This window comes from Agelaius phoeniceus, chromosome 24 (genome assembly GCF_051311805.1).
Source record: "Agelaius phoeniceus isolate bAgePho1 chromosome 24, bAgePho1.hap1, whole genome shotgun sequence".
NCBI classification, from domain to species: domain Eukaryota; kingdom Metazoa; phylum Chordata; class Aves; order Passeriformes; family Icteridae; genus Agelaius; species Agelaius phoeniceus.
This window is the reverse complement of record NC_135288.1, coordinates 6260409-6274592: the sequence shown is the minus strand read 5'-3', so window position 1 is coordinate 6274592 and position 14184 is coordinate 6260409. Positions and strand designations below refer to the sequence as shown.

The 14184-nt window shown below is 41.4% G+C and overlaps 1 protein-coding gene across 4 annotated transcripts in view; it reads right to left on the bottom strand.

Moving 5' to 3' along the window:
• CFAP74 (cilia and flagella associated protein 74) overlaps positions 1-14184 on the bottom strand; it is a 38317-nt gene that overhangs the window by 20828 nt on the left and 3305 nt on the right. For all 4 annotated transcript variants that reach the window (XM_077190338.1, XM_077190341.1, XM_077190340.1 and 1 more), the window contains 15 exons: positions 13225-13329; positions 11945-12118; positions 11236-11346; positions 9962-10064; positions 9078-9235; positions 8366-8573; positions 7808-7990; positions 6984-7154; positions 6399-6517; positions 3670-3736; positions 3174-3263; positions 2881-3054; positions 1973-2120; positions 962-1074; positions 346-468 (listed from right to left, as the gene is read on the bottom strand). In XM_077190338.1, coding sequence (XP_077046453.1) covers positions 346-468; positions 962-1074; positions 1973-2120; positions 2881-3054; positions 3174-3263; positions 3670-3736; positions 6399-6517; positions 6984-7154; positions 7808-7990; positions 8366-8573; positions 9078-9235; positions 9962-10064; positions 11236-11346; positions 11945-12118; positions 13225-13329 — 2047 coding nt within the window. The remainder of the gene's footprint in view (positions 1-345; positions 469-961; positions 1075-1972; positions 2121-2880; positions 3055-3173; positions 3264-3669; positions 3737-6398; positions 6518-6983; positions 7155-7807; positions 7991-8365; positions 8574-9077; positions 9236-9961; positions 10065-11235; positions 11347-11944; positions 12119-13224; positions 13330-14184) is intronic.

Genomic DNA, 14184 nt, shown 5'->3' with positions numbered 1-14184 from the left:
TTGTCATCTCTTCCAGCTTTCACACATCAGCTTCACTACTGCCTGCTAAATAATTCCAATTCTGATAGATCAGAAAGAAAATAAACTAGGTGGGTTGGGAATAAGGGAGAATATTTCCCCATTTATTTCCAGGATATGAGATGTTTTCCAATAGGATGTCTGATAAAATGGAAATATCAGGATTATTTGCATAGAAATTAAGAGAATTAGCAGGTTTAATAAACATCCTGCATCAGAAATAAGAGCTATGACTCCCATAAAACTACCTAACACATAATTCTTGAGAAGAGCACAAATGAGAAGATTTTAAACTATTTCACACATGGTTTGAAGCAGGTCACTCACTGGTTTGCAGTCTGGGTTGTCAAACAGGATCACAAACTCTGCCCTCACGGCCCCAGGGACAGCTGGGACAAACAGGACTGGGATTTTCACTGTGCTGAAGGGTCCAATCTCACCCTCAGTCACCTGAGAAACAACAGTGAAATTCTAGAAATTGCACTGAAATAAAGAGGCTGTAGATACTCACTGTACACACACTCTACTACACCTGGTTTGTAACTCAACTGAACTCTGTGCACAGGAAAAATCAGAAGCAGAACAATAAAATGGCTCAAATCTGACATTTCCCAGAAATTCTTCCTGCCCTTTCTTGTGTGTTGTCATCAGACTTTGTTTAACCACAGAACCACATAGCAGAAAAAAAGAATTAATTGTGGCAAATGTGAATTGCCACAAAAAGTTCTATGTTAAAAGGTTTTAACCTTTTTTAGAACAAAAGGTTAAACCTTTTGTCTCTATAGATCAAGAGAAAGGGAGAAAGTGAGCTGGGATTTCATTTTAAGAATTAACTGTGATACAGTGATCTCCAGTGGATTTGGAATGACCATGAACTTGAGCAATTTATTCAATGTAGGCTCAGCCTAGTGAGATCTTGTCTGGATCTCAGGACATTCATTACCTTTCCAAGCATAATTTCAATTGGTATTTTGTCAGGAGAAAGTTCCATTAAATTATCTGCATTGTCTGTGTCCAGATCTGACCTGGTCTTTAATTCTCCTTGACCAAGTTCTTCTGGGGAAAGAAACAAACACAAAACAAAATAAAATGCTGGATGTGTCCATCAAAACCAACATCCACCAAAGCACAAGTACATTAATTTGAGTCAATATTGCAAATCCAGGCATGTACAGGCATGATGGGCAAATTGGAATGTCTGGGAGGAAATATTTGTTTGGCCATCCAGCTTTAGTCTAGTTTGGAATTCTATCAGAGCCTTCCACTGAGTACCAACATGAATGGCTCAAAAATACAGACTCAGCTGGAGTGGGGATGGCCTTCAAGAGCAATTTCAGTGGGATAAAGGAATGCAGGCAGAAGGACCTGCAAAAACCACCCACAACCTTTCCATGGAACTTTCAGCTTCCTGAAATTAAAATGATCAGTATTGGGAAGAAATGTTAAAGAACATAGATAAGAAGCAAATTAAGAAAGTCTTTCTTCTACAAGACTGGATTTTATTAAGCACATAGTAAACATTAGGAATGAGATGGAAAATGTCTGAGGAGGTTCATCTTTCTGCTTCCTTGTTCCTAGAATTACAGACTATAAAAATAAACCTGTCATGTGGATTGCTATTCTGAGAAGTGGGGATTCAGTTGCTGAGACAGGGATGATGTTAACAATTTTGCAATTTCTGAAGCTGGTTGGGTTCTGTGTTCTTCTGAGTCTGAATTGTTGATCACTAATGAGCAGTGAGGTTCTCTGCTGCTTTTGATATAATGGTGTCAAGACATTATTTTTAGTCATTTTCTGTGAGGCAGCACACAAGGAAATATAACATTACTGCTGCAGAGATGAGCTCTTCATTTACTGAGTACCTTTGCAAACTGAGCTGCTCAGTTTTCCCAGAGATGACAGAGCTAAAGCTTGGCCTGGGGAGTGCAGGGCTGTGTTCAAAGCATCACCTCACCTGTGGCACTGCTTCCCCTGGGCTCCTGGGCTGCACAGGGGCTCAGCCCCTCCCTGGGCTCAGCACAGCTCTGCTTTGGATCCCCAGCTGCCACGGGGCCTGGGCTGCCTTCCTCTTCCTCCTCGGGCTCACTGGGATGTTCAGTGACCTGTCAGGAAACACAGAGAGGGATTTTCTCCCATGGCTGCTCCTCTGCCTTGCACCAGCTCCGGTTCTACCCAGCAAAAGTTTTATGCAAATCAGGTTTGTGTTTTCTTGCAACAGTTCTGTGTTATAAATGGAGAAATGTGTTGCACTTTCCAAGAACTGCACATTCTACAAGACCTTTATCAATGAGCAGATTGAATTTTTTGCTGGCTGCCCCAAACAGGTAAATAATGTAACAGGAACAGTGCAGTGTAGTGCCAGTTACTTTACAATTAACAAAACCAACATTTTTCTAGTGGAAACCCAGGCAGTTTTATGTCAAAACTAAGTCTGGTGAAACCAGCCCTCTCTTTATCACACCCCTCACTTGATTGCTAGTTTTGCAGCAGTTCACATGTTTCTGCCTTCCACGAGTTGAGATTTTTAATGACTCTGTCAGAATCTCCTCTTTTAACTGAAGTATTTTCTCCTAATTGTCATGAATGTGGAGAAAATAGGAATCGTGACATAAATTACTAAAATACTTCCAAAAATCAGCATTGCTGGTTTCCCCATGCCTCAATTGCTTTTACCTTCCAACATTTGGGTCTACCAGATTATATTTATACCCACCCAAATGTACTAAAGGTTGGAGCAGATGATCTTCCCAAGTCCCTTCTGACCTGAGCTGCTTTGTGACTCTGCACAGGGACTGCACAACTCCAGCACACTTCCCAAAGCAGAACATTTCTATTCCTTTAGGGAAGTGCTTTGGAACCCACCACTATTGCAGGAGCAGCTTTTACTGTTGCTCTGGGGGTACTTGTGGCACCTGCTGACGTCCACACTCGGAATCTGGCTCCCAAAGCCCCGCTGTTTGTCAGGCTGATGGGCCGTGAAATTGTCTCTCCCACCACCAGGCTGCCAAAGTCAATGAGCTCCTTATCCAGAGCCAGCTGGGAGAAAAGAAACCATTCATTACCACTGGCCTACATAGCACTAATGTCAATGAAGTGAGCATCAGCTTTTTAGAATAATAATTATATTATCTACATGCTTAAAGGAAGTCTCTTACCATGCAGGTTTTGACTGTGCACTTCAGTGGAACAGAAAAAGAACCTGTCTGGGCCATAAACATGACTGCTCCTTCCAGCCCTTTATTTATCTAGAAAACAAAACAGAAAAACAAAAAACCCTCAGTAATTTCAGAAGATTTAGTCTGATGAAAAATATTTTCACTCATTCTTTGAGTACCATATTAAAATGTATCTTTACTGATTCCATGTTTCCACATTCAAACAGTCTTTGTGACAGCTTGGTTAACTTGAGCTGGGCAGGATTATAAATATTTGGAAACTTGCTCTCATTTGGAGGCATTTTTCCAAACATGCCCTCAGAATTTGCTTTATGACAATTTATCAGAGCTTGAACATGCACACAGCTGTCCATGTGCAACAGTAGCTCTGCTAAAAATGTAGGGTTTTTTCTTGTTAACAGTTAAGAAATTCAATTAATGATGATTTTAATCAGACTAGTGGCCTATACTAGGATTCTCCTCACTGTGCACTTACCATTGGCTTAAATGTTACCAGGAATTCACAGGACATCCCAGAAGACATTTTGCCAGGTGGGTCAAAACTATGGAGATAATTAAAATAAAACTCCAGATTAAAGCTGTGGATGGAACACCCAGCTCCTGCTCTGGTAACAATGGCAGATTGCTTTTTTTTTCCCCCCTCACTTGGACTAATTATCAGAAAAGTCAGAATGAGTGACAGATTAATGAAAGGCTCCAGAACCCTGCTGCAACTGGGAAACAACAAAGGCTGATTCTTTATTAAGGTTTGATTCAGAAAGACTCAAAGTGCTTTTAAAAGGCAAGACAGGACTGCAGCCAAGGAGGTGAAGCTGAGGCTCAAAATCAGCAAGAAGAGGTGGAACTGCCCAGTCACACAATTAGGAAGCAACTTCTCCCATTATCCACTTTAATGTTGCTCTGTAACATCTCCCCTGTCCAAACACAAAATGAAGAGGAAAAGCCCAAGAAGGGAGCTGCAGATGATTAGAGAATGTGCTGCTTGTTGCCAGCTGTATCAAAATGATCTTGAATAGAATCTGCCACTCATTTCATGGTCTGTGTGAGGCAGGGAAAATGCCCATCACAAGACATCTCACAGCTGCACTGTAAATGAAATTATTGAGGCACTCCTGGAGCCTGGCAGAGGAGCCAGAGGAGATAAGGAAGTGTTGTCAGCCATGGGAGCCCCTAAGCCAAGGCAGACATGGAGCACTCGCCCTTCACAGCTTTATCAAAACAGAATTAAACTCAAACCAAAGCAAAATGAAACTTTTCAGAAAGGAAAACACTTCAGAATTCAGGAGCTTAAAATGTGGACAGGGAGTAAGCACCTGCATGATCTTCTGAGCAGAACCCTGGCACTTCCTCCTGAGGAGGACTCAAAGGAATGGTTCTTTATTTCAAATGTTACCTTGATAAACCAGTTCTGATTCAGAGCACAAAGTGTCAGACACAGAAACACACACAGAACCACTCTGCTAAGGAGAGGCTCCATGGGTGTAATACTGCTCATTTCAAGCACTGGAATAAAGCTTTTTATCAGCAAATCCAGTCCTGTCACTGCTAACAGCTCTCAAGTGCTATGGCTGTAAATACCTGTGCACTGACTTCAAGGACAGTGACACCATGACAGTGTAGATGTGCTGGGTATTTTCAAAATACTTGGCAAAACTATTCTGTAACAAACAAATGATGTCTGGTTCTACCTGAGATAAGCTTTACAGAGATCAGTGTCCACAGGTCTGTGCTCTGCTGATTAATAACATGAAAATGGAGAATAAAATCTTAGATTATTTTTGCTAGCTATCCTGCTGGCAAATGTATGGGTAACCACTTAAATTTTAAAAAGTTAATTAATTTATCAGACATTGAAAAATCATTCACAACTCTTGATATTTGGAGAGTACTTTGAAAGGCAATTACAGCAAGGAAAGACTTAGGCCTTTCAAAAAGCATTGTTTAATTTTTGGTGAAAAACCAGAGGTGTTGATTTACCATATGCAATTGTCCAACATACTAAATGAGAGAAAAAAAATCAATCATTGAGAGCAGGAAACCCTCATTTTGTCGGATTAGCAGCTTCAGGCTTTGTCACAGAAATTAGACACGTGTAAGTGGGTCAAAATGAAATCCACACACGTGACTTTGAACCAGCCAGGAGCCACCCATGGAGCAGAGCAGGTTTAGGAGCTGAAGGGCTCTGCTCAATCATCCACCTCCACCAGGCTGGGAGTGAAGTGCTCCACATCTGGAGCAGCTGGATCCAGACTTTAGAGCTCTCCAGGGATGTTGTTCAGTCAAGAACTCTCTGTTCACAGTCCTGGGACTCTTGTGGGGACAAAGTGGGCACAGAATGGCTTCACCTTGGAGCATCCTGTGCTTATCAGACAATGCAGAAATTCCAGGTGTGGTTTATCCCCACAAGGACAGTGGGCAGAGAGCTGGGAAAGGAGCTCTGGAGTATGGACTCACTCACAGTGGTGAAACAACTCCTTTATTCACTGGGGTGTCATTAAAGTGTCCCACAGGTGCCTTCTCCAGGCCAGCAGAAGGGTTGAAACCTGAACTTTCTCTGTAAGCCAAAGGAATTCACCTCCATGTCTCCTATTTGTCCATAAGCTTCACTTACACACAGGAACTTCAACATTTTTTCACTTTTAGAATTCACAGAATTCCAGTTAAATAAATTCTTTTCACAACTTCATTTTTTAGAGAAATACTACTTTTCACAACTTGCCTTTTATGTATTTCCAGGCCCAGTCCAGCTCCAGAGAGAGCTGGTGCCTGAATTCTTAAAAAGAAACATTTGTGGGTATCTCCTTTTGTTTATTTATAAGCAGTGAGATAAAATTATCAATATAGTTGAACTGAGATTAATTTGCAATCTCCCAAGTAGACACAGTGCTTCATTACATAACCTGGCAGCAGGATTACAGGAATAGATTGATGGGAAAGACCACAGGATTGCAATTTAAGTGTTCTTTGCTCTGAGATTGATTTCCTTTATTTCATCAGGTTTTTTCCCTTTTTTTTTTTGTTGAATTCAACTGTGTTTATCTCAAGTCACAAGTTTGACTTTTCCCCCCCATCCCACTGAGGAGGGAGTGAGGAGCTGCTCTCTGCAGGGTTAACCCATGACAATCAGAAATTTCAGTTGCTGCAGAATTGGGTTCCAGCTCTTGTGGTACAAAGGTAAAAGAAGTCTGCAGTGAATTTACTTACTGAACACTGATGGAGTCCTTGAGACATTCACTGATTCCCACCAGCCTGCAGTAATTCACACTGTAGGATGTGTTTGTCAAAATTATCTTCTTTTTGTAGATCTGACCAACATCGAAATCCTTGGAATGCCAAACATACCAGGTGAGTGTCAGAGACATGGTGTTCATGGTCTAAGTGAGTTATTAACAGTTCTGTTAACCAACTGAAATTTACCTGCAGGGGAGTCCCCACTTCTTTAAGGCCATTATTTTTCAGTAATAATGTATTTACAAACAATAGACAAGTATCAGTCATGCTGCCCTTCAAAAACACACAACACAATCCAACAGAAGGTTTCATCATCTGCTCACCTTTCTGACACTATTTAAACTCCCCTAAGAAAAGGAAGTCTTTTATAGTTTGATAGTAAAGATAAGTAATTTATTTAATCTATCACTTAACAAAGAGATTGTTGGAGAAAAAGGCAAGAGCTGTTTCAAATTTCACTACAAACCTATTGAAGGCTGCAGCAGATTTTTGATCAAGACCTTGGGCTATAGCTCCAGCAGATTCCTCTCTACAATTCCATGCAGAATGGCCACTGACCTTGAAGTGAATGCAGCTGGGTTTGCTGTGGAAGGCACAGCCCTTGTGCTCCTGAGCAGGCACAGTTTGCTTGTGAAGAGTTCCAGCTTGGAGTTTCTCCATTCTTTTCTTTGCCATTTGTGTCCTTATTGTCCTGAGAGCCAACTGTGTTGGATCTGCTGCTTTGGGCACCTGAAAAGGACCATGGAGAAAAGGCACCAGATCTGTGTGTGACCACAGAATCTGCAGCTCCAGTAGAAAAATCTGCAAAAGGAATCTTCCAGAACCTGGCCAGCTCTCTGGCTCTCTCCAGTCAAACTCAGCATCCCAACCTCACCATGAAGAATTTAATGGATTCTCAGCTCTCTGTTCTGCAGTTTATCATCACCCAACACTAGAAAATCATGGTTTTCATGGTAGAATTAGCTTTGCTGCACTTTAAGGGTTTTATTTTCTTCTCAACTTACTAAACATTGAGAAAAAAATCAGCTGACTTCACTAGAATGTTTCAGTCATGGTCCAGTGCTTCTCCATGCAAGTCTAGGAATATGTACTGACATGATTTCTTTTGGATGGATTCTGAAGGTTTTTAAATTCAAAGAAGTAAACATAATGTGATTTATGTCTTCACAGATTTCTGAACTAAACCTAAAGCACTGTTTTCTCTTTGAGAGAACAAACTCCTCCAGAACAGTGTCAAACAGCAATGACTGATGATATTCTCACATCTGAATTTCTGCATCTATGTAATAACATAATGTCTGCATTTTAACTGCAAAATACACAATTATTGGTTTCAAGCAAGGTTCTTTTCTGTTTCTAACAGGAGATATCACAACATTTACCTTGTGCAAGTCACATTCTCGACTCCAAAGTCCTGGGAACTCAGGTACCAGGAAGGTCTTGTCCCTCTCTGTGTCCTCATCACCCCTTTCCTGGAGCACATCCTGGGGTTTGTTCTCAGCTCTCTCTCCCTGGGGAGCAGTTCCCTCCCCAGCCAAGGCATAAACTGATGGAGGGCACCAGGGCTTTGGAGAAAGCACAAGTTTTGAAGATACAATTACAAATTACAGTTACTTCAACAGTTACCAATTTCTGAGGGGATCTTTTAACACAAAAATTACAGGTCTTTGGCTTTTTGGCCTCTTGGCCTTTGGCTCAGAGGCCAAAGATGACAACTTGGGCCAATCCCCTCCTAAAACACTGAATACAGACAAAATTTTATCTTAAAAGTCACTATATTTCCTTCAATAAAAAGGAAACTAAGAGATATTAAGAGATCTGATGGGGAAATTACTCTCCACTTGTTCTCTCCTGTCTCATGTTTGGTTGTAGCCTGTGCTATTTTTAAACAGAGTTCAATGACCTGCACATTTAACAAAACAAAACAAGACAATCTAAACCTGTGATATTTCTCCATCTGGATGTTTGCAGGTCTCCTCACTTTGCCAGGCTTTCCCACTCTGCAGTAAAGGATCCTCAAGTTTACCACGAGCCTTAATTGCCTTCGTAGGAGACTGACTTTTGCTCTGCCTGTGAGTAGCAGCTCTTTCTTGCAAAATTCGAGACACAATCTCCATTTTTCTTGACTTCTGCTGTTCTCTAAAAGCTCTGTAATCCAAAGTTGTAAGAAATATTAACCCAACCATGGCTGTTTAACAATAATATTAACTACAACCCAGTTCCCTTGGAGCCTTTTAGCTAAATAGCAAGTCTTTCAGTTGGGTTCAGTGGTAATTTGTGCCAAGCCACCAAGTGATTCAGAGGCTGTTTATACATTTTTGCAGACTAAATATACTCAGTTACAGTGTTTTAGAAGGCTGATACAGGCTGTCACAGTGTTCAGGGGAAGAAGAAGGACAGTTTCTTCAGCTTTCCAGTTTGGGGTCACTGAACTCCCCTCCGGAGGAGTCGATCATGGAGCACCCACGGGGCTCTGGAGCTCTGAGCACCCCTAAGGCAGAGCTGAGGGCACCAGGAACAGACTGAGCAAGTGTCACACACGGAGTGGGAGAGGGAGTTCAGCCCCTCCAGGCACCATCAGAGATGCTCTGCCTTCAGGACCTGACTGAGCTGCAGGGAGCAGGCACAGTTTGATATGGATATGATACTCACTCTTGCCTTTTCTCGTGTTCTTGCTGTCGTTTATGGAGGAAAATTTCCCTGACAACATTGCCTCCTTCTGCTAGGATGGCCTCCCTCATTTTCATCTCCTCCTTCTTCGCCTCCAAGGCCTTTGCTTTGTTCAAAATCTGGAGAGTTTGGAGCCTTTCCTATGAAAGTCACACAAACCAGTTACATACTTGATTGACATCTTAAAGAATATAAACCAGAGGATCTAATGCTGGTCCCCTTATCCAAGCATCCATTTGTGGTGGATGTCTCTGAAGCAGAAGGTATTGTCTGTAATATTCTCTCTAGCCATGGGGTGCTGAGATGCAGAAAGCTCTGTCTAGGTCCAGGCTGCTTCTTTACCCTTCCAGCCTGCCTCTGGAATGCTGCTCAGTGAAGGAATGGGAAAAGATAACAGTTCTAAACAAATCAGGTTTAAATTAAGATCATTCCCTCATATCCTACAGAACAGAAATAGAAAAGCAAAGCAGCATAGCTTAGAAATTCCTAATTTATACTATTTAAATTCTCAAATAACTGTTTTTCTTCCATATGTTTTCTCCATGTGGAATATTTCTGCATTGGGATCCAAATAACTGGAAATCCTTCTGGCTGAACTTCCAGAGAACTTTTTTTAGTATGCATTATTTCCCAGAGAGTTCCCCTCCCAGAACAACTAGACTGTTGACAGAATAAACTGCATCAGCAGAATGTCAACACCTGCCCACACAGATCCCTGCAATGGTTAAATTCTCCCCAGTTTCGAAGGGTTTGGTCAGGGATCTGATCAAAAATCCCCACACAGCTCTGCAAGGAAAAGTGAGCATTAGAAGCCAGCAGTCCCCCAAGGCAGTGACTTCACTGCCATCCCAGCCCAGCAGCAGTACCCTGTTGGAAGTGATGCTGGTTTTCAGGGAAAGCACAGCTTGGATCCTTCTCTCCATATGCTCCCGAGCTTTCGCTTCTTCCTTTGCATTTTTTTCCTGAATTCTGTAAGCAAAGTAAAACCTTTCAGGCTCTCATCCTGGAAAGCTCCTGGTAATAGAATGTCTGGGCTGACAAGGAGTAATTGCCAGCAGGCCCTGCTGCTGTGCAGACCTGTTGGGTGGGCACTGGCTGTGGGCACAGGGAGCAGCTGCAGACTCCTCCAAACACGGCACTGCTCGAGCTCCAAGTACCAACAGGTTTTCAAATATTTTGCTCAACAACTTTAATTTTTTTTTTTTAAATTTTGGATATGAAGAATGTGTTTCATGTTATGACATATGACTGGCTGCTAAAATAAAGAATTCAGGTGTTGCTCATATAAGCAGTATCTAAAGCTTATGTAGCAAACTTTTACAAGCCAAGCACATGTACCCACACTAAAAATAAACCCTGAAAACTCTACAAGTTGGAAATATGTAGGCAGGAATCAAACCTGGGAATATTCCTATAAATATAAAGGGAAACCAGAAAAACAATTAAGATTGATATGTTTGATATATTTGTCAAGAAAAAAATCTGTTTGATTTTGTTTTTCTTAATTATGATCAGTTTGTACACACCATCTAATAAAAATAAAACAGCACAGAAACAGTGCAATTATTTCAATCATTTTCCAATTAAGTCCTATTATTTATATATTAGGATATATTTACATATATATAAAAATAAGTAACGAATGTTCCATTTCTTCAGCAGCAAAATAATTCAACACCAGAGTAATAACATAAACATCAACCTAGGAAAGAACATCTAATTTAAAATCAACCAGAGCAGCAGCACAAAGAAATGGCCCATCAACCCATGGATGTTTTTTACCACATTTCTGAGAGGACATAGAATGGCACAGGGCAGGTTTCCAACCTGGATTTTAGCTGTACTACTTCAGTTAATGACACACATATACATAAAATGCTTCCAATTATCATCAAGGTCAGAGCCCTCACAACAGAGACTCCAGGGAATCTGGAGGCCATGACAGGACACTGAGTGGATTTTCTTCTTTCCACATCCTTTTTGCCCTGTAAGATCTCAATGCCTCACCAGACTGTACCTGGCACGAGGTTCCCAGGTGAAACAGAAGACACAACTTACAGAAAAATCATTATTTTCCAAAGGCTGCAGGATAAAGTCTTTGCCAGCAGAGAATGCACAACAGGAAAGGAGTGAGGCCCACCTTGCCATGCTCTGCCTCAGGAAGCTGACTGCTTTCTCATGGTTCCTCTTGGCATCCTCCAGGAGTTTTTTATTTCTTTCTTCATGTTCTCTCTGGGCTTCCTTCTCTCTTCTGCAAAACACAGACAAACCAAGAGCTGCAGCAGGACTAAGGAAAATTTGGTTCCAACACAGTGAGACCTCAGAATGGGGCTGGGGAGTTTCTTAATAAGTGCTGAAATGAGGACATTTGTCCACTCTCCACATTCCCCACATGACAGCCAAAGTGATAAACTTCACAAAAGCCACAGACTGACACACTTTTGCTCTGCTTTTGGAGAGCACTTTTGTGCTTTTTGGTGTTTGCTTCTGCTCCAGGAAATCTCAATGGACTTCACCATAAGCCCAAAAGGTCCTGGAGGCCAGCAGCACTGCACACACGTGCAGTTACTCTGACCCAATAAACCTCATTTCCTATGATAAAACCCCCTGCATTTGTAGTTTTTTCATAAAGTTTATTCCCATAGATCAGAAATCTTTACTTGCATAACTGCAAGGCCATGGCCAATTCTTATTTTAATTCCATTTCCTCATCAAACATTCCTGAAGCACACCCAGCTAAGACACACAGTAGCAGCAGTATCTGAAGCAGCTAAACTCAGCACCTGCAGCAGAGAAGTGGCTGAAAATAAAACAAGAAAGGCAGCAGGCTCTGACTTTGAGGCTCTTACTTCTCTCGAGTCCGACGTGTTCCTTCTGCTTGCAGGGCTGTTATTTTTTCCTTCCAAATCCTCACTTCTCTCTCCTCCTGGTATTGCATCTGCAGCTCCTCCTCATCTTTTTGAAGTTGTTCACGGAGGATGTCGTATTTTTCCTGTTCAGTTTCTATCTGCCACAGCTCAACCCTTTAAAAAAAAGTGTGAATTGTTTTCATTGGAATACTGATAGTCTTTCACTTTAAGGTGATAAATTGAGTAGGGAAGGCTCTATGGGGAAAATAAACATGTAACCATGTTTTCTTTTATTATTTAAAGACAAATTTTGAATCAAACCCTTTTACTGGCACAGGTAGTCCAGACCAAGGCTCATATTTAATAACATATTCCTTTCAAAGACATCAAAAACATTGGTCAAAAAAGGGTAAATAATAAACCTCAAGTTTGTGTTTCTCCCATGTACTTAGAAGAAAATATGAAAATCAAGAAAAATTCTAATAATAGCTTTTCCTTCAACAACAAATAACTTCAGAGACAGGGCACAGTTTTTATTCTTCTGTGCTTTGCTGAAGGAACCAGATATGATAGAGCTGAGTACATGAATCTGTTCTGTGTATTGCTAATCACACAATAAACAAGTCAAGCATTTTAAAGCTATTACACAACACTGCAGCAGAACACACTGTATCCTGGTTAACCACTTGGCTAATCACAGCTAGAAGCTCATGCCTGTGTTCCTCCTTTGATGTACCTGTGGTGCCAAAATATAGACACACTCACCTGTTGCCTCCTGCAAAAGACAATTTTACTCTGTCTGATATAAAGGAGTAATTTATTATGTGTGAACAATCAATTACAACAGCAGTATTAGCTTGGCATAAAAATACACAGTACTGCTACAATGTCTCCATCATGCTCATTTTCTATCTTTTCCTTTATGCCCTATGAAACCACTAAGAGGCATAAATTACAAGTACTTATGCTCATGCACAGACAGATTTACTTTAGTCCATCTTATTTTACATTTCAAATGAGACCTGTTTAGGTCACAATTTATACACCTCTCATAATAAAAGCAAAACTTTATTTACATGTGCAAAGCTGACTTGGGTTTTGAGCCACATCATCCAACTTTGTAAGGGATGAACCATGCAGGCTAAAAGTCGCTCTAGATTGATGTAGTTCAGTATTTACAAGCAATTTCTCTATCGATTAACTTTTGAATCCATCCAACAGCATATGAAGAAGGCAATAAAGGTTGATTCCCTGCACACTTTCTCCATCCCCTCACTTACAAGTTTTGTTTTAGTGTCAGGGCAAGTGTCAGCTCCAGCTCCTTCTCTGTCTCCAGCTCCGTGCACAGGCGGCTGCTCACGGCCTGCAGGCGGGACACGGCTGCACTGCACACGTTGGACAGAACCAACAGGAGGAAATGTCAGCAGAGCCCCCCTTGCAAGAGCAGCAAGAGCAAAGCACAGCTCTAAGGCTCAGATTCATTCAGCAGAATCCCAGCAATTTATGCAGCCTCTTGTTTAACCTTTTAAGCGTCCGTTCTTGAGGCAGAGCTTTCTTTAAACTCTTACACAGCAGTTGAAAGGAACAGAGGAGAATTTCAAAAGCACTGACCAGTAGCTTAATGCAACTATTCACTTCTCCAACTGATAAAAGTAGTATTATTCATGAAGATAAGCGTAGGTGAACCTAGAGAACCTAGGCTGAGTTTGCTTTTAAAATGGTACTACAATATTCCATACACTTAGCCTACAACTGCAGCATTCCCACACAGTTATTTTCCCTCTCTCCCCAGGAGAACTAGCAGGCAGTGTGCTACAGGATCCACAGACAGTGGCCTGACTATACTCAACATAAACTCCCATCCTCTAAATGAAAATTGGATCTTCTACCTGCAGCTACTCCTCTAAATTTAACATTTCTCTTATTGGCATTGGCAGTGCCAATGGCAGCCAGGATTTGCATTATTGCTAAAACACAAATACTTTGAACTTCAGAAGCCAGGAATCTATCAAGCCTTCTCACTCCACTAGTCACTTGCTAAATGTAAGGGATTGGGAGAATTGCTATTTTTTCCACATCTAGACCTCTCCATGTGACCCATCATAAGGATAAACACTACACTGCATTTCTGTCTTTGCTGGGATTTGTTACTGTCTCTGCAATCCCACTTGCACCACCTCAGGAGGCTCATTTGCATCAGCTCATCAGTTTTGTTTAAGCAGCTCTTCCATCCTGGCAGT